General features: G+C 42.8%; 1 protein-coding gene across 1 annotated transcript in view; it reads left to right on the forward strand.

Annotated features, from left to right (window-relative positions):
• The first annotated feature begins 777 nt into the window (after positions 1–777).
• Positions 778–24,969, forward strand: part of scn2b (sodium channel, voltage-gated, type II, beta) — a 43,120-nt gene continuing 18,928 nt past the window's right edge. The window contains exons 1-4 of the mRNA XM_028808482.2: positions 778–1,133; positions 16,507–16,673; positions 18,272–18,482; positions 18,780–18,975. Coding sequence (XP_028664315.1) covers positions 1,046–1,133; positions 16,507–16,673; positions 18,272–18,482; positions 18,780–18,975 — 662 coding nt within the window. The 5' untranslated portion in view covers positions 778–1,045. The remainder of the gene's footprint in view (positions 1,134–16,506; positions 16,674–18,271; positions 18,483–18,779; positions 18,976–24,969) is intronic.

Genomic DNA, 24,969 nt, shown 5'->3' on the forward strand with positions numbered 1-24,969 from the left:
TTCCGCTTGCATTGCTTTAAGTTTTTAGCGACGTTTTGCCATTGTAAAGTTCAAATTCCGACTGATCGTTACATGTTTATATGAAGCTTGGGTGCGTGTGTGTGTGTGTGTTTCTTTTCACTCGGAGTAATTCGTGGTATAATTTTCCATCCAGAATTAGTCTCTGACTTGCACCTGATGATTCCCGAAGGAAACAGAGCTCTGTGTGAGTCTAAACTAGAACGACCGCTCTCAGAGGACGGATAGATGGAACATCTCGTGATGGCGACACTGTGGCACTGCCTCCAAGATCTAGGGGTCTTAAAAAACAAAGGTGTCGTTTGGGGATCCATGGTTGGTTCCAAAAAGAACAGTCCACAGGAATGTTCCAGAAAAGAACCGTCCTTTATTTAGTTCCACAACAGACTCTATAGCCATAACAGATGATTACAGATTTGTGAAATGCCAAAATTTAAACGGACGTTGGACTGTATCAATAACATAGGATAGATAGATAGATAGATAGATAGATAGATAGATAGATAGATAGATAGATAGATAGATAGATAGATAGATGTGAAAGGCACCTTTATTATTTTTGTAGGGGTAATGGAGGTTGCAATTAAGACACAATGTGAATATCATATTTCTGTACGCATCGAGCTTAACAACAACAACAATAATAATAATAATAATAACAACAATAATAATAACAATAATAGTAATAATGTTTGAACTAGCGGGCACGGTCACATTACCACTCCATTATGCGTACTGTATTATAATACTCCCCAGCTTCATTACAAACTTATGTTCTCAGTTAGCTAACGTTAATCGAAACGTTGGAATAGTTTTACTGCTTATATTCTGAAATCGAGTCCACTTTTGATTTATATTCTTCTCTTGTGGTTCAAGAGTAAAATGTACGACGCCCTCCCGCTCTATTATGCATTGACGACAAACGTGAAATCAACACTACTCGCTCTGCTGCGGCTGCTGCCAGCCATATTAAACCGTCGAGATTGCATATCGGTCTTAAAAATAGGATTTATAAATTATTTTAAAAATGTATTTATCTTTACAAAAGAGGAGCAGACTGTGGATGAAAATTTCCGAGGCCTGTGTTTTAGGATTCGCAATGCTTTTGGTCATGGGTAAGTTAAAGGCAGTGAATAAAAAAAGAAATGAGGTTGAATGCGAGTGTAAATCTGCACCAGCACTGCAAATGGGGTGACGGCGCACCTCACAGTTTTGGGGACAGGGGGTTTAAAGGAATATTTATGGATGCTGGCATGTAAACAGGTGCCGTTAACAAGACTGGAGAGGTTTCGGATATTATAGGCATTCTATGAAAGGGGATACGGGGTGGTGATGACAGTGGATGTCGGTGCGCGTTGTTGACTCACAGTCAGCTTATCTGATGCCCTAAATTTTCCATTAAAAAATAAACTACGCTCTGACTGAAGTACGATATCAATCGATCGATGTACACGTTCGAATTCACTTTTCAAAAAGCGTCAGCAAGGAAGGGAAAAATTATAACCGAAGATGATAGTTGGTTCGAGGCGGCCACATGCATTCGTGATAATAATAATACGTCTATAAACTCGAATTACAATTTTTGATTTAAAAATGCAGCCTGGGCGCTTCTATAATTTCCATGCTTGTTTGATTATAACACATATTGAAATAGAGATTGTGGTAAATTGTAACAGTAGAGAAGATAATAAATGTTAATCGTCTTTAACTATTTGTCTTCATATTAACACCACTGAAGTTCAAAAGGCATTGAAATATTAATCTGAATTAAGCTATTTCTAAATCGCATCTTGTATCTTTTGATTAATGAAGAATTGCGTCATCTCTATTAGATGTACTGAATCAAGGGAAAAGTTTACATGACTTTTAAAACCGGAGTCAGAAAGTATCTATAATATATAATGGAATCAAATCTATCTATCTATCTATCTATCTATCTATCTATCTATCTATCTATCTATCTATCTATCTATCTATCTATCTATCTATCTATCTATCTATCTATCTATCTATCATATGCCTCTTGGCTGTCTGTTCTCTCCAAAATTTTGAACTCAGTTACAGTTGCTATTTTTAATACTCTCATTGACTTGGATTATTGATGTTGGATCGAGTTGGGCATTTGCAGCATTTTTTTTCTGCAGCACGCATTGTCCTCTTTATTATGCGGCTCCGTTAAGGACTTTTTCTCCATTCTCTGTAGGCTGCGGTTGTAATTGTGTTGAGGTCGATTTCCATTCCGTCGAGGTCATCTCGCAAACCCCACCAGACTACTACCCCCACCCCCGATCACCCCCTCCCCCCCCCCCCCCCCCCCCCCCCCCCCCCCATTTGCAGGACTGCAATTCGGCAATGACTTGATCCATTTTTCTCGGCACTCGAAAGCTGCACCGCAGCGAGCCTCTGCTAGCCAAACGCAGCGCGTCAGCGCATTTTTCTCCCTTAAAAGCCACGAGATCGATCTGAAATGTGCGCGTCACGGGAAGTGCGTTCTGCGTCCGCTCTGAATTATTTAAAGCAGCAATGCGGTGCGACTTGCAGCGCGCGGGTTTGTGTGCTTATACAACGGGAATGTTCAAAAGGACACTCGTTACGTGTTCTTTCGGGAACGCACTGTGCACCACTGCCAGTTAAACCTGCCTGGGAATCCTGCTGAGTGGCACAGTGCTAACGGCGGCTACAGAATATAACGTAAATGTGTTTGTGGGTTTGTACTCCTTACTCTGCCCCCATATTCCCAATATATGAGTTTTAAGTCAAACAGACACTCAGATTTGGTCTGATGCGGGCAGACGTTGGTGTGACCTGCGACGAACTGGCACCCCGACCAGGGTTGATTCCTGGCATGCACGCAGTGACTAAGAGAGAGGTAAAGACATTCCTCTTCCGGGACTTGGAGCGAATTAATGGAGTGATGACCACAGAATATTGAATGTGCACTGTGGTATATATACATAAAAGCCCCCCACCCACACACCGAAATGAGAAAAGTCAAAAAAACTTGAAATTGCTAACGCACTGTGACAAGCGTGAGCCACAGAATCAAATAACGAGACGAATTTATTCTGTGATAAGCACAGTTTGCCAAAAGAACATCCTGCTTTTAACTTGAGAGATAAGGCAGCAAACAACAGGCCTACCTGTAAGCCCGATGAAAATATTTACATATGTCTTCACGCTTACAAACAAAGTCCCTTTACTGAGTTGTGTGGTTCCTTCGTAGAACTCGTGCTTGGGAAGGGACCTTTGCATATAAAGCTGTTTCTGCGGGCTTTGAAAGTTTCATGACACGGAGACAAAACAAATCTTCAGGCTACCTAACAGGATATGACAGAACAAAAAATCCTGAACTCACATTCTGAAAAACCACAACACCGCTGAAATTCCACAAATCGGTTATCATCTGTTCCTAGCTCTTAAAGGAAATAACGGGTCAAAATAAATAAAGGCTCTTTCTGGAACCTTCGTGTGGATGGCTGCTTTGGAAACTAAGGTTTCCCTATGGCATTGCTTTGATAAACCACCTTGACACCTTTATTTTCAAAGTCTATCTATCTATCTATCTATCTATCTATCTATCTATCTATCTATCTATCTATCTATCTATCTATCTATCTATCTATCTATCTACAGTGCATCCGGAAAGTATTCACAGCGCATCACTTTTTCCACATTTTGTTATGTTACAGCCTTATTCCAAAATGGATTAAATTCATTTTTTTTCCTCAGAATTCTACACACAACACCCCATAATGACAACGTGAAAAAAGTTTACTTGAGGTTTTTGCAAATGTATTAAAAATAAAAAACTGAGAAATCCCATGTACATAAGTATTCACAGCCTTTGCTCAATACTTTGTTGATGCACCTTTGGCAGAAATTCCAGCCTCAAGTCTTTTTGAATATGATGCCACAAGCTTGGCACACCTATCCTTGGCCAGTTTCGCCCATTCCTCTTTGCAGCACCTCTCAAGCTCCATCAGGTTGGATGGGAAGCGTCGGTGCACAGCCATTTTAAGATCTCTCCAGAGATGTTCAATCGGATTCAAGTCTGGGCTCTGGCTGGGCCACTCAAGGACATTCACAGAGTTGTCCTGAAGCCACTCCTTTGATATCTTGGCTGTGTGCTTAGGGTCGTTGTCCTGCTGAAAGATGAACCGTCGCCCCAGTCTGAGGTGAAGAGTGCTCTGGAGCAGCTTTTCATCCAGGATGTCTCTGTACATTGCTGCAGTCATCGTTCCCTTTATCCTGACAAGTCTCCCAGTTCCTGTCACTGAAAAACATCCCCACGGCATGATGCTGCCACCACCATGCTTCACTGTAGGGATGATATTAGCGATGCCTGGTTTCCTCCAAACGCGACGCCTGGCATTCACACCAAAGAGTTCAATCTTTGTCTCATCAGACCAGAGAATTTTCCTTCTCATGGTCTGAGAGTCCTTCAGGTGCCTTTTGGCAAACTCCAGGTGGGCTGCCATGTGCCTTTTACTAAGGAGTGGCTTCCGTCTGGCCACTCTACCATACAGGCCTGATTGGTGGATTGCTGCAGAGATGGTTGTCCTTCTGGAAGGTTCTCCTCTCTCCACAGAGGACCTCTGGAGCTCTGACAGAGTGACCATCGGGTTCTTGGTCACCTCCCTGACTAAGGCCCTTCTCCTCCGATCGCTCAGTTTAGATGGCCGGCCAACTCTAAGAAGAGTCCTGGTGGTTTTGAACTTCTTCCACTTACGGATGATGGAGGCCAATGTGCTCATTGGGACCTTTAAAGCAGCAGAAATTTTTCTGTAACCTTCCCCAGATTTGTGCCTCGAGACAATCCTGTCTCAGGTCTACAGACAATTCCTTTGACTTCATGCTTGGTTTGTGCTCTGACATGAACTGTCAACTGTGGGACCTTCTATAGACAGGTGTGTGCCTTTCCAAATCATGTCCAACCAACTGAATTTACCACAGGTGGACTCCAATGAAGCTGCAGAAACATCTCAAGGATGATCAGGGGAAACAGGATGCGCCTGAGCTCAATTTCGAGCTTCATGGCAAAGGCTGTGAATACTTATGTACATGTGCTTTCTCAGTTTTTTTATTTTTAATAAATTTGCAAAAACCTCAAGTAAACGTTTTTCACGTTGTCATTATGGGGTGTTGTGTGTAGAATTCTGAGGAAAAAAATGAAATGAATCCATTTTGGAATAAGGCTGTAACATAACAAAATGTGGAAAAAGTGATGCGCTGTGAATACTTTCCAGATGCACTCTATCTATCTATCTATCTATCTATCTATCTATCTATCTATCTATCTATCTATCTATCTATCTATCTATCTATCTATCTATCTATCTATCTATCTATCTATCTATCTATCTATCTATCTATCTATCTATCTATCTATCTATACGCATACCCTTTGCCACCCTGCCTTGAAATATGAATGTATGAATCAGTTTTCACAATACAAATGGGAGTTGACCATTAGCCAGTGGCACACACTCCTCTCCATTGACCTTTCTTCCAGGCTTCCATTTGCGAGTCGGAAGTTCCTGGAAAGTTAAGCCCTGCATCAATTAACCAGCCTCTATTTTATGCAGTAGCATTAATGATCCCGTGGGCACTTTGCAGTGAAGAGCACATTCCGCTACATTGTTAACCTCCAAAGATTAAATGAAGAAGAGCGGAAAATACATCACTTAAAGCCTAAAATCAGTTTGCAGTGCAGGTCATTATCTTCGTGGAAGTCTTTGGGATGCAGTTTAGGATGACGCTTATTTTATAACCAGAATGCTGGGAGTCCAAAGCTATACATCTGCACCACTGGGGATAAGACAAGGACAAACTGAGTGGGATGGCAGTCTGTCACGGGGAAACACACACACACTAACACACCTGCGTATCCCAAAAGCTGACTCAGGAAACAAGATAAAGTGTTAAGCGCGCGGGTTTGCCAAGCTGTGAGTATGCAGGCACGTCCCAAGGCTGCGGAGTGTGTGCCGGTCCTTGTCTTTTTATAGGCATTGTATTTTTGTAAGGCAATTAAACTTTAGTATCACACGTGACCTTAACTGTAAACCAAACATGTATGAGTCGACTGGTCTCAAAAATTCAAATCCCTCAAAATGTCACTTGGCTGTGAGGCATGGATGAGTGCCAGTGGTTGAAGGTAGCGGGACTTTAATGTAAGTAAGGAATGTGGTTATCTAAACGCCTGGCTCTGTTCTTGTCCTCAGTGTGATGGTTTCTTACCTTTGGTTGTTTGCAGAATATGTAGAAGGATTTGAGACAAATTATTTATTATAACTGTTTTTATACACATTTTAATGGGGGGGGGGGGGTCTGGTGAAGAACTTGTGTTGAAAGTCTCCAGCCCACACAAACCCGAAGTGGACAAACTGGGGTCGGGGTAGACAATGGGTGGACTGGTGGAAGGACAGATGGAACTTTCAGAAGTCAATTGAAACGCATTTGCTTTAGTCGATAATGTTATTATCTTTCATTACGTCTCTCAGTCTCATCTCCCCAATCACAGCCATATCTCCTCTAAATGCTTGAAAGAATTGATTACCAAAACCAAAGTCCGACTTAAAAGGGGAATCTGCTCGTGCTACATTCCTAGCACCAGTGAAAAGAAGATACAAGAAGCCTAAGAGGCTAAGCTGTCATGAAGTGATTCTTGGCTCATTATTATTATAATTTATATAGCGCTTTTCACATGATCAAATTGCTTGTAAACTGAATATAAACACACCAAAATTGTAAGATAACACATTCAAACCCATTAAGCCCATTTCAGGATCAATGTTGGGACAAGAGTCCATCATATTAGCACAGTGGACTTCACTCTCTGAAGTGGTGGGTTCAAATCCCACTACTGACACCATGTGAGCCTAAGCCAGTGCTCCAGTTGGAAAACCAAAAGAAATGGGACTAATTGTATCTTAAATGTTGTAAGTCACTTTGGATAAAAGTGTCAGACAGATAATAAGCAATTATAGGAGGCAAGGCAGGAACCAAACCTGGAAGGCCTACCAGTTCATCATGCCAGCTCAGAATTTCATACACACACAGTATCACTAATACCAGGCTAACTCAGAATCATCCATTCATCCAACCATCACATCCATGGAACATGGGTGAAAAACCCACCTAGACCAGGGCCATATTAACGTATGGGCATGATGGGCACTGGCTTGGGGTCCCAGGAGCATAGGGGATCCCAATGTTTCTGATGTCTATGTGTGTTTCACACACACAACAGGGACTCCAGTGCACTACTTTGCCCGGGGGTCTATGATGATGTTACGACGGCCCTGACCTGAACACAGGGAGAACATGCAAATCCAGCTGCCACCATGCGACTTCAGCGCTAACTTGCTTTCAATCACTCAAAGCCATGGAATATGAGATATCGATGGGGGAATTCCTGGATTCCAGGATTCCAGTTTCAGCCTGGGTTTGCCAATGACTTTTCTTTTATTCTCTGATTGAGTTCTCTCTGAGTCGTCTGGGCTCCTTCCACATATCTAAGATGAACAATTTGGCATGTGACTCTACATTGGCAGCATTAAGTGCGGCTCAAGATCATGAGGCAAAACTGTAAACTGAACAAGAAAAGAGCATTTGTGGGCAGCACGACGGCTCTTTAATGGCATTTTACCAAGCTGTGCGGTTCCTCATCGAGTCACTGCCTGACCAAGAACCATTTTATTCTGGGAGGAGTTCTTTGCATCTTAAGTTGGTTCCTTGAGCTTTGAGAGGGTCCCTAACACGTGATCTCTAATGCTCAGTAGGCCACCTAGCAGGGTAGACCAGAACAAGAAAACCTGAAGTCAGCCAGTGTTACTGTGTTCAGCGAGAGCTGTTTGGAAACCATAAACCCCTTGGTAGTGCACAGATCTGTTCCCATCTGTTAATGTCGATTTATCTAAATTAATGCAGGCTCCTTCTGGAATCTTCATGTGGATGGTTCTTTTGGGAGTTAAAAATGTTTCACCCTGTGGCTTCATTCTGAGGAACCCCCTTGGTATCTTTATTTTTAAGAGTGTGTACACCTAGAGACTGGTGTGAAGGCACACTGCGATGACATGGCAGCACTCTTTCTTTGTGCATGGACTCTTTATTTTTTTAGAGCGTTAGAAAAATCTGATGAGAACAGTCTATTCAACCCAACAAAGTTTGCCAGTCCTACCCACTTCTTTCTTCTAAAATAGCATCAAGTCGAGTTTTGAAGGTCCCTCCTGTCTGCTATACTACTTGGTCACTTATTCCAAGTGTCTGTTGTTCTCTGTTTGAAGAAGAATGTCCTAAAGTTTGTGCAAAATTTACCCTTCACAAGTTGCCAACTGTGTCCCCGTGTTCTTGATGAACTCATTTTAAAGTCCCAGTCTTGATCCCCTGAGCTCATTCCCTTTATCATTTTAATCACTTCACTCAGGTCTCCTCTTCTTCTCCTTTAAAGGCTCAGCTCTTTTCATCTTTCCTCATAACTCATCCCCTGTAGCCCCTCAATCAGCCCAGTTGTTCTTCTCTGGGATTTTTCTAGTGCTGTTATGTCATCTTTGTAGACTAAAACTGCCCTCAGAACTCCAGATGAGGCCTCACCAGTGTGTTATTAAGCTTCAGCATCACCTCCTGTGACTTGTACTCCACTCATCAAGGCGCTATATAACCTGACATTCTGTTAGCCTTCTTAATGGCCTCTAAACACTGTCTGGCAGTTGATAGCGTCGACTCCTCTACGACTCCTAAATCCTTCTCAAAAGGTGGACTTTAATTTTCAGACCTCTCACTATGCATTTGTACTTCCTATGTGTAATAATTTACAGTTACTGACATTAAGTTTCATCTGATAACAAATCCGCCACATCAATTCAAGGTGTCAGAGTGGCTCTTCAGAGTGATGCTATAGGGGGCCCACCTTTGGTTCCCAACGGACCCATCCACATGAAAGTTCCAGAAAGATCTTGTTATTTCCTTGGAATCATATCAGACTCATACAGCCACTAACAAGATGGGGACAGGTTTGTGAAATACCAATGGCTCCTGATTTTAAAAGGACCCTCACTGCAGACCATCACACAAGCCCAGGTTTTCTTAATCTGTTTGTGTCCTTTGGGTAGCCTACCATACATTAAATATTTCATTAATTTTTACATATCAGAAAGTTTTTCAAAGCAGAAAGAACTAACGTCATACGCAAAGAACCCTCCCCAGAATGAAATGGTGCTTAGTCAAGCAATGGAGCCACGAAGAACCACACAACCCAGTAAAGAACCATAAAGTTCCAGGAATTGTTAAGAGTGTCTGGCAAGTTCACACTGGTAAACAAGAACTACTGAATTCTGGGAAGGATTCTTTGATTTTAATTTTTTTGGCTTAGAAAAGGTCCATAATATGTAGAAAAAAACCCTAGAAAATCTTTAGTGTAGAGTAGGTCACCAGACAGGACACGAACAGATCAAGGAAACCGAAACGCTGCCCCCTGTTATTGTATGAAGCTAAAGTCTTTTGAAAATCAGGAACCCATTTTGTCTGTTATCATCGTCATTGCTAATTCATTGGTATTTTTTAAACCTTTTGCAGATTTAAACAAACAAAAAATATTCTCTCTGGAACCTTCATGTGGGTGATTCTTATGACAAAGTAAAATAGTTCTCCTACACCAGGTGTTCTCAGCTTTTTTTAATCTGTCAACCCAAATAACGACCGTAAGAAATCTGACAAACGAGAAGAGAGGCCATTCTGTCCATTTGTCACTTGTAACTGAGTCGTCCTAATATCTCATCCAGATCCTTCTGAAAGGTTGTCATGGTTTCTGCTTCATCTCCATAGCTTGATAGTTTGTTTCAGATTCCCACAACTCTTTGCATAAAGAAGTGCTTCCTGGCTTCAGTCCTAAATAGATAGATAGATAGATAGATAGATAGATAGATAGATAGATAGATAGATAGATAGATAGATAGATAGATAGATAGATAGATAGATAGATAGATAGATAGATAGATAGATAGATAGATAGATAGATAGATAGATAGATACTTTATTAATCCCAGGGGGAAATTCACAAAGTGTGTCCAGGGAACGAATCCACATAAAATAAAGTGGTGGGAGTGATCAATAAATAAAAATAGAAAAATAAAAGTAGAAAAATACACATATATATACAGTCATACACGGAGCTGCTGAAAAGGCTGCCACTCTCGGCGGCGCCGGATGTCACATTTTTTGAAATGCACTTCCCCCTCTTATCTATGGTGTGTGACTCACTGTTTAGTTGAAAGAATTCTGCTGGATCTCCTTTATCAATGGCTTTGAGGGTTTTTAAATCATGGAGGAGGTCCCCACACATTCTCCTCTGTTAGAAACTAAACCGGTTTAACTCTCTGAGTCTGTCACAGTGTGACATGTCCTTAAGTCCCATGATGCACTTGGTTGCTCTCCTATGTACATCTTCAAGTGCTGCTATGTCTTTCTTGTACTGTGGTGACCAGGATTACACACCACACTCCAGATGAGGTCTCACTATAGTGGTACTATATTTAGTCTGAGCATAACATCCCATCCATCCATCCATTCATCCATTTTCCAAACCGACTATCCCTTGATAAACTGTGTAGTCTAAGTATGATGTCCCATAATGGATAACTGATTAGTCTCCTCTGCACAGCTTCAAGTGCTGCTATGTTTTTCTTGTACTGTGGTGACCAGAACTTCACACAGAGCTCCAGAGGTGGTCTCGCTAGTGCATTATACAGTCTGAGTATAATGTCTTATCCATCCATTCTTTTATAGAACTGTGTAGTCTAAGTATGATGTCCCATAATGGATACCTGATTAGTCTCCTCTTAACAGCTTCAAGTGCTGCTATGTCTTTCTTGTGCTGCGGTGACCAGGATTGCACACCACACTCCAGATGAGGTCTCACTATAGTGGTACTGTATATAGTCTGAGCATATCCCATCCATCCATCCATTTTCCAAACCCACTATCCATTGATAAACTGTGTAGTCTAAGTATGATGTGCCATAATGGATAACTGATTAGTCTCCTCTGCACAGCTTCAAGTGCTGCTATGTCTTTCTTGTACTGTGGTGACCAGAACTTCACACAGAACTCCAGAGGTGGTCTCACTAGTGCATTATACAGTCTGAGTATAATGTCCTATCCATCCATCCTTTTATAGAACTGTGTAGTCTAAGTATGATGTCCTATAATGGATACCTGATCAGTCTCCTCTTAACAGCTTCAAGTACTGCTATGTCTTTCTTGTACTGTGGTGACCAGAATTCCACACAACACTCCAGATGAGGTCTCACTAGCGTGGAGTATAGTTTGAGCGGAATGTCCCTTGACTGAATTTCAACAGTTTTTGTGATATTCTGTTAAAGACTGTTGGTACTTATGTACTAAATGGACGGCGCAGACGGAAGTTCCTACCCATTCTAGTGTTGGGCTCCATGGGGGAGGCACCCCAGTTGCTTAATTTTTGGAGTTTAAATTATTAGACTGACCTACCCCAACCACAAATGCTAACCTTAAAGGTAGTGGGGGTGGAGCATAGTTGCCTATAGGTTCCTAATGTTAATGTCCCCTTTGGGTGCCTAATGTTGAAAACAAAAATCTGATTTGCGTCATGATAATAGAAAAGGGTACTAGTCGTCCGTGCCATCCGTTTAGTACACAAGTACCAGACTACTACCTGTTCAGCTAGTGCAGTGGTCCGCAAACTCGGTCCTGGGGACCCCTTATGGCTGCAAGTTTTTTTTCCAACCAAATTTACAATCAGTGATAATCAATTACAACTGATCACATTTAATTAGGTGGTCCTTTTGTCGCTTCTCTTGTTCAGTATTCGGAAAAGCACAGCAATATGATTTTTATATTTCTAAGACATGTAGAAATATTTCTGTTTTGTTTTTCTTTTTTTCTAAAGCTATAAATGCATAACTCTTATTTGCCATGTTGTTTGTAAAGCAGTATTTCTGTGTAGTTTGTTCCCTTCATTTAACCCTAGTAGTGACTATTAACAAAAAGCGAAGCAGACACCCCAGATGATGAAAGCTACAGCTATTTTAGAGTCAGACCCACTAATTAGTAAATAATCAATTAAATAACCAGAACACCTGGAAAATCAGAATGAAAATACATCTAACTTCTTACAAAAACTACATATTCTCCAAATAACTGCTTAGTACATTTTAATAAAAAAATTACCAAATGTAGTTTTGGAATTTCTGCATTGACCCCAAAACACAGAAACTGGAAAATAATGACTCACTTCATTAGGCTAAGAGTCCAATGAAAAATGGAAGTTGGTTGAAACAAAATCCTGCAGCCACATGGGGTCCCCAGGACTGAGTTTGGGAACCACTGAACTAGTGTATTGGAGCATTTAAAAAGACTGACTGAAAGATACAGTAGGTCCCATCCATCCCTCCATCCATCCATTTTTCCAAACCTTCTATCCCTTCATAGAACTGTGTAGTCTCAGCATAATGTCTCATGATGCACCTGGTATCTCCTCAAGTGCTGCTCTGTCTTTCTTGTACTGTGGTGACTGGAACTGCACACAGAACTGCAGATGCAGTTTTACTAGTGTGGTATATAGTCTGAGTATAACATCCCATTCATTAATTTTCCAAACCTGCTATCCCTTGATAGAACCATGTAGTCTCAGCATAATGTCCCATAACATACACCTGGTTGGTCTCCTCTGCACATCTTCAAGTGCTGCTCTGTCTTTCTTGTGCTGTGGTGACCAGAACTGCACACAGCACTCCACGTGTGGTCTCACTAGCACATTATATAGTGTGAGCATAACATCCCATCCATCCATTCATCCATTTTCCAAACCCGCTATCCCTTAATAGCACTGTATAGTCTAAGCATGGCATTCCATAACATACACCTGTTTGCTCTCCTCTGCACAGCTCTGGTGTTCTGCCGCTACTGTATTGGCTCCCATTGGAGTCGACTCCGCCTACTTGGAGCTCCAGTGTGGAGTTTCTGGGCTGCACAGATATGTTCTTGCATCCTTGTGCTTCATTTGTTATTTTCATTTCAACATTTTAAAGTGGCACCCTCCTCTTCTCCCCCTTTCTTGTATGTGTTTTTGCTGGCGGTCATCTCAGTTCGACAGTATCACAGGCTGGTATCGTAGTGAATATTAAATGTATTTTCATACCATAGAAAGGAAAGCTCCATGATGTGACCAACAGCATTGCTTATAGGCTTCAGCTCAGAACACACACTCCTGCAATAAACAGTACACCATATAGAGGGTGGTATTGTGTTTGGACAAACTTGGCTAGTTCTACTACACCATTGTGTGGGACCCATCAGTTGCATGTCCTTGGCCCACAGTTAAAAAAACACTGTCCTTTGTCATCGCTGTGATGAACCACAATGACACCTTTATTTTTAAGTGCTAAGTGCTTCTGACTTACATCTAGACATTGTTGCCTATGTGAAGTTTGCATGTTCTCCCCGTATCACTGTGAAGATTCTGTTCACCTCTTCAAAGACATACAGGTTTTGTATTGGTGACTTTGGGTACCCTGAGTTTATTTGACATTTCAAGTTTGACAGGTGACTCTAAATCTAATTCCTGCTGTGAGTTTAACATCTCGCCCAGGGTTTCTCCTTCTTCAAGCATGTAAAGTGAAAACTAATTGAAAATTTGTGGGCAGCCTAGGGGTGGGTGCTGCCGCCTCACACCTCCTCACATTGTTGTCTATGTGAAGTTTGCATGTTCTGCCCGTGTCACTGTGGTGATTCTGTTCACCTCTTCAAAGACAGGCAGGTTAAGTTTATTGCTGACTTTGAGTAATCTGAGATTTAGATAAACCTTTCAAGTTTGACAAGTGACACTAAGACAGTTCCTTTGTGTGGACTCAACATCTTGCCCAGAATTTGTTCTTCTCCAAGACTGTGAGGCCTGTGGTGGCTCTGAGGCTGGGGGTCTGTGTCAGCAATTGGAAGGCTGCCGGTTCGAATCCTGTAAATGCCAGAAGGGACATCTTGCTCCATTGGGTCCTTGAGCAAGCCCCTTAACCTGCAATTGCTCCATCCTGGGTTTGATGTTAACCAACACTCAGCAGGTCCTCCAACTTTCTGGGAAAACTCGGGGTTGGTGGCAGGATTGGCACTCCAGCCACTGTAAAAAAAAACAGAAAAAACATCACCCTGTTCTACTCCACTCAAACTAGTGTGGTGCTGAGGTGACTGCTTCTGCACTTGTGTCCTTATTTGGGATCCTGAGGTGCTTTGTCTAACAATTTTGGAAAGGTCTCCTGTGATGGAATGAGACCGCCAATAAGTCATAGAATTAAATAACAGGATTAATTAACAGTAAAAAAATGGCTTCAAATTAAGAAACTGGTGGCAGTGAAACTGGTAGGAGTTTGAGGCCCCTGCTTAGTGGGTCATCTATTGGCTCACTTCACTCGAGTTCTAATTTGGGATCCTAAGGTGGTTTGTCTGACAATTTTGCAAAGGTCTCCTGTGATGAAATGAGACCACCCATAAGCCACTTCATGGCTCTGCTCAGGTCCTAAATTGGGATCGTGTGCTGGGTGTGGCCAAGTGCTGTCTCAGTGGAGGCTCCCAACTGGAAGAATGTAAACTGAAAGATCAGTGAGGAGTTGTGGGTAGCACAGTGGTGGGTGCTGCTGCTATTGCTGCTGCTTCACATCTCCACACATTGCTGTCTGTGGGAAGTTTGCATGTTCTTCCTGTGTCAGTGAGGGGTTTCTTTCCACCTCACCAGAAATGTGCAGGTTAAGTTAATTAGTGACTTTGGGTAATCAGAGTTCTTTCTAAGATGTCAGTTCTGAGAAGTGACTCTCAAACTATTCCATGGTGTGGACTCAACGTGTCGCCCATGTTTTGTTCTTCCTCGAGCAGGTAATCTGATAAAATGAAATGAATATTTGAGGGCAGGATAGTGGTTGGTGTTTCACACATCCACACATCATTGTCTGTGTGAAGTTTTCATGTTCCCCCATGTCATTTTAGTTGTTGTTGTTATGCTAAGAATTTTGCAGAGGGGTGGCACAGTGGTAGCACTGCTGCTTCACAATAAGGAGGTTGGGGTTCCCGGTGTGGAGTTTGCATGTTCTCCCAGTGTCCACATTTATTTCCTCCCACAATCCAGAGACATGCAGGTTAGGTGGTTCACTCATGTGTGTGTTCACCTTGGGATAGACTGGTGCCTTGTGCCCACATTTGCTGGGTTAGGCTCCAGCTTCCCATCCAGTCGACCTTGCTCTGAATAAGCGGGTAAATGTATTTTAATGAATTGCTTAGTGTTCTGTCTAATATCTCAATATTACTTGAGCTTCTGTTATATAGTGCCTTTCACATCTATCTATCTATCTATCTATCTATCTATCTATCTATCTATCTATCTATCTATCTATCTATCTATCTATCTATCTATCTATCTATTATATAGTGCCTTATCTATTTGTAGTATATTGTCTTACTTATCTATCTATTATATAGTGCCTTTCACATATCTATCTATCTATCTATCTATCTATCTATCTATCTATCTATCTATCTATCTATCTATCTATCTATCTATCTATCTATGCTTTCTTTCTTTCTTTCTTTCTTTCTTTCTTTCTTTCTTTCTTTCTTTCTTTCTTTAAATCCATCCACCTTTCCATCATGGTTGTGGAGATTCATGGATGTAGGTGGAAGTCAGGCAGATTAATAACCAATCAAATCTCAATCCATATTCCCTTAATGGTGAACAACACGTTGCCCCGTGACTATTGTATGTAGTGTTTTGGTCACATGGCACACTTGCCCCCTTGTCATTCTACTTACTGACACATGTCCCCTCGCCTGGCACTACAGCGCTCCCCGGTCATTCGAAGCGCGACCTGAATTGGCGCACGGTGTGCTGCAGCAGACTCGTTCACGTTGCAGGGTTTGAGATCTGATCAGCCGCCTGCAGTCAGGGAGGCGCATAAGAAATGCAACCCGCAGTGTGCAGCTGTGGATGCGGACTGCAGACTTGGCCTGCAGCCTGCTGTCAAGATGGCTGATTGATGGTGCAGCCGGCAAACTGTAGTCACAGTCAATGGCTGTAGTTGGGGATGTGGTGGGGAAGATATGGCCTGTAATAAAGAGGTACCCGATGTGCTGGCATGAGCGTCACCCTTCTCAAATTCCTCAGCTGATGTCTTTATCTCAAGGACGTTCTCAAATCACGTCTTGCTTGCAGCTGTTGTCAGAAATGAAGTGACCTCGTCCAGTAAGCTGAGCCCACAGGCAGCTGCAAAGGTGAAGCACAACTTCTTTAAAAATGTCACCTCCTTCCTGGCACCTGCTGTCATCTTGGCCCCAGTAAAGCGTGCGTCTCATCGACTCTGCCCCCCTGGGGGTTACATCTGCTAGTTTTACTATGAACACAGCTAAACCTGTTAAAGTGACCTTTGCATTACCAAGTAGTCCTACTGTGTAACACGCCTCCTGTCCCACCTGCAGGTCACTTGGCCTCAGCCATGGACGTGACTGTCCTGTCAAAGATGAATGCCCTGAATGGCACCAATGTGCGGCTCAGCTGCACTTTTAACTCCTGCTACAAAATCGAAAACAGCAAATTCAGCATGAACTGGACCTACAAGGAGTGCCACAACTGCACCAACGTGACGGTGAGTGAGTGAGTGAGAGAGTAAATGAGTGAGTGAGTGTGTACCAGTGACGTCATGGCTACGTGCCTGCTGGTATTTGTGGTCCTGGTCAGTTTGGTAAGTGTTTCTGCCTGGTGTGTCTAAGGCATGTAATTTGTGTCTGCAAGTGTCTTTCAGCAGTGAGTACACATGCTGGTGTTCACTTCTATGTGTCTGAGTGTGTCAGCGCCTGAGTGTGTGAGTTTTTGAGTGTTGGTTTGCATTTATGTGAGCAGACATTTCAGTGTCTCTGTAGTGTGTATGTGCATCTTGTCTGTAGTCCAGTATGAGTGTGCACGTGCCAGTCTGGCTTGGTGTATGTGTGTGTTGTCTATGAGTGTACTGTATGTATCTACTGTATGTATCTAGTCCTGACTTCTGTGTGCGCTCAGAAGCCTAATCGCTGATAGACACCTGTATGTACAGTATGTGCATTCCAGTCAGCATGTGTATGGATGCTGAGTATGTATGTGTGTGTCACTGTCTCTTCACATCTATGTGTGTGTGTGTGCACTTGAGTGAGTACACATGTCAGTGCTTGTCTGTATTTGAGTTTTTGTACAAGTGTTACTCATGCCTCTGTGTGTCTGAGTGTATACATTTGTGTATTCCTGGCTGTATGAATGGGGGCTGTGTTCTGGTCCGCAGGTGTGATTGCATGTCCCTATCAGCTGACACATATGTATGAATAAATGCGAGTTCAGATGAACAAGATTATGTTTGAGTGTTGATGCACATGTGTGACTTGGGTACATGTCTATGCAAGTAAGCGTCCCCTGAGTATGCGTGTAGGCTTATCTGTGTTCTGATAAGTGTGTGCCTATGGCCTGCTGTGTACTTGTAGGTGCATGAATGATTACTGGTGTTCATGTGTGTGTGGGGGTGTATGCATGTAAATGTTACTCAGATGGTGTGTGCCGGAGAATGCCTCTATGATGATGTACATATCTGTGGTACAACTCTTTGGGTGCTCCTGTATTCTGGCAAGTATTTAGAAGCTTGTAGGTTGGCATGCAGCTGAATCCACAGATTGGCACTTTGGTTGGGTTTGTGTTTGTGTGACTCAGCATGAAAATGGTCCATGTAGAGAATGTGTGCATGAGTACGTTAATGAAATGAGTACTGTGTAGGTGTGTACATGAGTATTATCTGAGGTAAACTGTATGTCTGTGATAAGAAATCACTCCTGGGACCAATGACGTCTGAGAGCTGATATGTAAGTAAATACGTCATACTGTATGTGTTCACATGTATGTTAATGAGTTGATCAGTGTTGTGTAAAAAATTTCAATATTACTTCTGTAAATGCTAAATTTAATCTTGGGGCAAATGTAACATCTATCTATCTATCTATCTATCTATCTATCTATCTATCTATCTATCTATCTATCTATCTATCTATCTATCTATCTATCTATCTATCTATCTATCTATCTATCTATCTGTATGTGTGTGCCTTGTGTTCACTAGTGACTCACTTCCTGACACTCTGGCTGCGGGTGTACACTTGTTTGTGGTTTTCTTTCTCTCTTTCTGTTAAGCCTTCCTGTCCACTCAGTCCCCATTTTTGCTTATTTCAGTTTCTACAGTACAAGCACAAATGGATCTACCCGAAGGACCACCAGTTTGAGGGACGCGTCAACTTCACTGGGAATCTCAACAAGAACGACGTGTCAGTGACCATTAAAAACATTCAGATTGACGACTCTGGGCTTTTTACCTGTGAAGTGAAGAACCCCCCTGACCGACAGCAGGGCCGTGGCGTCATTGACTTTAATGTCATTACAGAAGGTGGGCCAGCTTAGTTCAGGATAATTCTGGTCACATCTCTGCCTTCCTAAATGTCTCAGTCCCACATAATGATGCTGTCCTCTGTCTTGCTTTGCCACCTGTGCTTTTTTTTACTTATCCATTTGCCTTAGTGACCCCTAAGCGATGTTCCTGGCTATCAGCAGTCTAGTGGCCATTCTTCAGGTGGGGGTCATTGACAACGGTAAAAGACAAAGAGGGGCTGCTTGTCAGCTCAGTGTCACACTCTGATGAAAAAAATGTCTCTCCTTTGGTTTTTGTTTTCTGTCTTTACATCAGTGCCCCCGGAGCGAGACTCCACCATCGCTGTCATCATTGGTGCTTCTGTCGGAGGCTTCCTGGCCGTCCTGATTCTAATCCTGGTGGTCGTGAAGTGCGTCCGGCGCCGGAAAAAGCAGGAGCTGATCTCAGATGAGCAGAAGATTGAGGAAGAGGGCAAGATGGATGGAGAGGGAGGCACTGAGGAAGGCACCAAGTAAGTAGATGATACTTGTGTTTATACACACGCACATATGCACACACTCCAAACACCACACACTCACACACACCACACACACACACCACACACATACACACACACAGCTCACACATACACACACATACACACACCGCACATAACACACTACATACACACACCCCAAACACCACACACATACACACCACACACACACACACACACACACACCACACATAACACACTACATACACACACACCACACACATACACACACACACCACACACACACACACACCATACACACCACATACACACACGCACCACATACACACACACCACACACATACACACACCGCACATAACACACCACACACATACACACACCGCACATAACACACCACACACACACACACCACACACACACCAGATACACACACACACATACACACACCACACATAACACACCACACACACACGCACACACACACACCACACACACCAGATACACACACACACACACACACATACACATCACACTCTCACACGCACACATACACACACCACACATACACACACCACATAACACACCACACACCACACATACACACACCACATAACACACCACACACACACTACATACACACACACATCCACACACCCCAAACACCACACACCACACATACACACACACCACACATAACACACTCACACGCACACATCTGTCTTATCACATGCATGTAAAAACGTCACCAACATGCAGACAAGGCCACCAGGGCCACATGCGTTATGAAGATTTTCTGGCCATTGGAAATCTGACATCTTTGGTGAATTTCCTTTCTGTTTTTTCAGTTTTATTTGTCATTTCTCTGGTACTATTCCATCTCCCTTTGGGTTGCTGATCCTTGTTTTCTTCACCTCCATTTTGTGGCTGTTGCCATGTTGTTTAGGTATCCATACCTGCATAGCGCCTGCCCTCCGGCTTTAGGAAAGTGTCCTCGAGCTGCCCCCTGTAGTGCCAGTTACGGAGCGCCTTTTTCTTGTGACAGTCTTGACCTTTAGCTTTGTATTTTTTGGCTCTGGACCTTTGCCTTATGTTGCAGTATTCTTGTTGTTGCCTCTCCATACGCTCTTAAAAAATCAAAGGTTCTAAATGTCTTATATGTATAAAAATCTGAATGCAGAATAAGAGAAAAAGAATAAAAAAGACCACCTAACTAAAGCAGATCAGTTATTATCACTGATTGTGAGTCTGATCGAAGCAAAAACCTGCAGCCACAGAGGGTTCTCAGGACCGAGATTGGGACCCCTCCCCCACCAGAGGAATCACATCTGCTTCCTAAAAGAACCATCCAGAAGAAGGTTCCAAAAAGAACTTTGTATCCAGATCTGTAGCAGGGTCCGTAACTAATTGTGAATAGACAGGGTCTTGAATTTAAAAAGCTGCATACAGTCATGCAGGCTACGCTCAGCTTTTCTTGATCTGGTATATCCTGCTAGGTAGCCTACAATACGCTAAAGATTTCTGTTTTGTCCACAAATTAAGACCCCTTTTTAAAGCCCCTAGAGGCTGGACATTCAGAACCTGAAGGTTGCCAGTTTGAAACATCAGAAGTGACTCCCCTCCATTGGGCCCTTGAGCGAGGCCCTTATCCCCTCCTGGGGATGATGCTAATCTTACAGGTCAAATTCAGGTCTGGGGGTTGGTGGCAGGATTGGCACTCCAGCCACCGTCAAAAACCTCCCCTGATCCCACGTGGTGATACAGTGTCACCCTCTGCACTCAGGTCCCAATCTGGTTGGTCCGTTGTGTGGTGGGTATGGCAACGCGCTATCAGCGTATGCTCTCACTATCTTAAAGTGGACCTTTCCCTCTGCTGATCATGCTGCTCACCTTCTTTAGGTCTTTTGACCTATTTTCATCACGGGTGTAATAACTTTCATGCTGGCATTTCCAAACCAATCACAACACAGTTGTTCCGTCGCTCCTGGATTCCAGAGTCCAATGGGAAACCTGCCAGGCTTCTGCATATTCCACTCTGGGAAGTGGTGACGCTGCTGTTATCAGCAAACATGAAATGTGCGGCTTCCTACTTTCCACATTCCAGGCAGAAAACGTCACACGGCACAGGGCTGCCAGCACTTCACCCCACACCGACTGTCCACCTGAATCAAATTCTACTGACATTTGACTACAAGGAAGTACATCAGGAAAGTTCAAAAACCTCCCATTGAAAAGCTTTGTGGACGCGTCTGTCTTAGAAAAAAAGAAAAATTCTGTGCAACTTCAGTTTACCGCTTCAAATTTACTTTGACAGAGTTCATTCCGGCTTGCGTGTTTTGTGTGTTATAGCAGGGGCGAAGAGATGGTGGAGGGCAAAATAGGATGCTTGGGGTGCCAACTGAGCAACAAATCCCCATTTAATTAGAATAAAAAAGCAGAAAAGCAACAAAAATGAAGCACTTTTAAACAGAGAGTAGTCCTCTTAGTCAGCCACGTCTCAGACTTGAATCAGCACAGAAGTCGGGTCCACATCATAATGCGACTCCATCCTCTGTGGCTGCTCTGCTCTTATATGCTGTGGACCAGAAGGGGCGGGGCTCCTGTAAGTTCAGTGCCCTCAAAGGGCGGGGGTTCTGTTGGTTCTGTGCACTCAAGGGGCGGGGCTTTATTAAGTTGCATGGCCTCAAGGGGCGGGGCTTATTTCAGTTAAGTGCCCATCAAGGGGCAGTACTTCTTTCATTTCACTGTCCTCAACGGGTGGGTGTTCTGTCAGTACTGTGTACTCAAGGGGCGGGGCTTCTTCCATTCAGTGCCCTCAAGGGGTGGGACTACTTTCAGTTCTGTGCCCTCAAGGGGCAGGAACTTCTATCAGTTCTGTGCCCTCAATGGGTGGGGACTTCTTTCAGTTCAGTGCCCTCAAAGGGCAGTTCCACCAGGCTGTGTGGGAAGAAGGAGACAAGACTGTTAGCGGCAGTGACCCCTCTCATCCTGAGGTGGTATTGCTTACTTCAGGTGAGCCCAGAGGGTGATAGTCCGGTGCACATGCATCACAATGTTTTCCTCTTTTACTCGTCCAGCAGCCACTCCTGACAGCAAAACAGATCATCTGTACACGTTAAGGCCGTGTCACATTACGTGACGTCTCCAGTGATTTTCAGTTGTCAGTACAGTCTGGTGAAGTCATTCAGATAATGTGACACGTCCTGCGACTCACTTCATCTGGCGGACGACTCGTTCCAAAATCGGGACAGGATGTAAAATGCAACTAAAAAGGTAACGCCCCGATTTGTAAAAGCTCTTTTGCTCTAACCCATTACAGTAATCCCTCGCTATATCGCGCTTCGCCTTTCGCGGCTTCACTCCATCGCGGATTTTATATCTAAGCATATTTAAATATATATCGCGGATTTTTTGCTGGTTCATGGATTTCTGCGGACAATGGGTCTTTTAATTTCTGGTACATGCTTCCTCAGTTGGTTTGCCCAGTTGATTTCATACAAGGGACGCTATTGGCAGATGGCTGAGAAGCTACCCACCCAGCTTACTTTTCTCTCTCTCTTGCGCTGACTTTCTCTGATCCTGACGTAGGGGGGTTTGAGCAGGGGGGCTGTTTGCACACCTAGACGATACGGACGCTCGTCTAAAAATGCTGAAAGATTATCTTCACGTTGCTATCTTTTGTGTAGCTGCTTCCTGAAACGACATGCTGCACGGTGCTTCGCATACTTAAAAGCTCGAAGGGCACATATTGATTTTTGATTGAAAAACAAACTCTGTCTCTCTCTATCTCTCTCTCTCTCTCTTTGTCTGCTCCTGACGGAGGGGGTGTGAGCTGCCGCCTTCAACAGCTTTGTGCCGCGGTGCTTCGCATACTTAAAAGCCAAACAGCCCTATTGATTTGTTTGCTTTTCTCTGTCTCTGTGACAGTCACTGCTCCTGACACGCACTCCTTTGAAGAGGAAGATATGTTTGCATTCTTTTAATTGTGAGACGGAACTGTCATCTCTGTCTTGTCATGGAGCACAGTTTAAACTTTTGAAAAAGAGACAAATGTTTGTTTGCAGTGTTTGAATAACGTTCCTGTCTTTCTACAACCTCCTGTGTTTCTGCGCAAATCTGTGACCCAAGCATGACAATATAAAAATAACCATATAAACATATGGTTTCTACCTCACGGATTTTCTTATTTCACGGGTGGCTCTGGAACGCAACCCCCGCGATGGAGGAGGGATTACTGTATTTAAAAATAACACAAAGACAAAATATTTAATGGATAACTTCATAATCTTAAACAGAATACTCCACCCAAAAACAATATTTTGTTTAAATCTTACTAACCCTGTGTGCTATATAGTGATGGCTGAGAAAACAATTTTATTCTCATGTTTTCAACCAAAATAGCTCATCATATAATAAAAGCTAACAGCCACTAATCCTGGACAACAACAAATGACTTGAAAAATGTCCATGGAAGAAGAAAAAAAACGTTCACGTGACTCGTGTTGCATAATCCATATTCCAATTATCCATTCAAATGCTTAAAATGTGCAAAAGTATGCATCTTTTACAAAAACATTACCAACATATACTTTCTAGAAAAAGCAGCACACTGCATTCCCACAATTGAGTACTTTTGAATTGAAGAACAGGCCTCCTGACCAACGAATGGGGGAGAGAGGCGGGTCTTCAATTTAGACTCTCATTCACGCTCTCTGTGTGTCTGTGTGTGTGTATGTGGCCATTCCTTCCTAGTTCACGAGAGCAAGTGATTGATTTAAAAATATTGTAGTAAAAATCGCAAAGTGTCATGTTGTGAGCAAACAAATGGATGACATTGCATGTGGATAATGCAACGGGAGTAACGTGAGATTGTTTTCATGGATGTTTTGCCATATTTTTTGCCATTCAAGAGTCAGTCGATCTATTAGGTGACAAAGGCATGTGCTCCGAAGTTGCATGTACTCTGAACACTGAGGGACACCATTTATGTAAATTAAGGGGCATTTGCTCCAGAAACAGAGGGGGACACCCCCCTCGGTCCTCAAAGTGTAATAATACTTAAGGTACCGTATGGGCACTGAGGGATGCCATTTATTATCTCAAATGGCATGCACACTGGTCCTTTTCACTTCTATGGACACTGAGGGGTGTATTTTTGGTAACTCAAGGGGCACCAAAGAGGACCCCCCCCAGGGCTCCATCTGGGCTTCAACTGGTATTGTTGCCATTGTCCTCCATTGGTGACCTACTGTGACATTGAATCCTAAACTTTCTTACCTCTTTTCTGCATGAAACCATGAGATTTAAAAAATTTTCTTTGCCGTCACTATAAAGCACATGTGGTAAGTGACATTCAAACAAAATATCGTTTTTGGGTTGAATATTCCCTAATATAACCTATTTCCAATATTGATCTTCCACCAAATTTGGTACAGGCACCTATTTATCTATTGAATGTGTCAAAAAATCTGTAACAGGCGACTCTGTTTTTTACTTTCTCGTATACGAAGTACAGGGAAAATATTGTAATCGTCCAAAAATTCGATATCGACATTTTGATGAATCTCAGTGTTTTAGACCTCCCTGACCGTCTCATATACAAAGTATAGGGAAAGTACTGGAATCCTCCAGAAATTATCTTTCAAGATTTTGATGAATCTCGACGTTTAGTCAAAAAATACTATTTTTGGAATTATGTCTGTGTGTCTGTCTGTGTGTGTGTGGGTGTGTGTGTGCGTGTGTGTGTGTGTGTGTGTGTGTGTTTGTGTAAACATGATAACTTGAGTATGCTTTCACTTTGGTCAGCCAAATTTTGCATTCATGTCTTATGTACCAAAATAGCTTTTTATCAACTTTGATGTATTTCTCGATGTTTAGACCTCCTTGAGTCAGAAAATACCATCTTTGGAATTATGTCTGTGTCTGTGTGTATAAACACGATAACTTGAGTACGCTTTGGTCAACCAAATTTTGCATACAAGTATTCGATGCAAAATGTAGATTTTTATCAA

The sequence above is a fragment of the Erpetoichthys calabaricus genome, chromosome 9, assembly GCF_900747795.2.
Source record: "Erpetoichthys calabaricus chromosome 9, fErpCal1.3, whole genome shotgun sequence".
Lineage (NCBI taxonomy): Eukaryota > Metazoa > Chordata > Cladistia > Polypteriformes > Polypteridae > Erpetoichthys > Erpetoichthys calabaricus.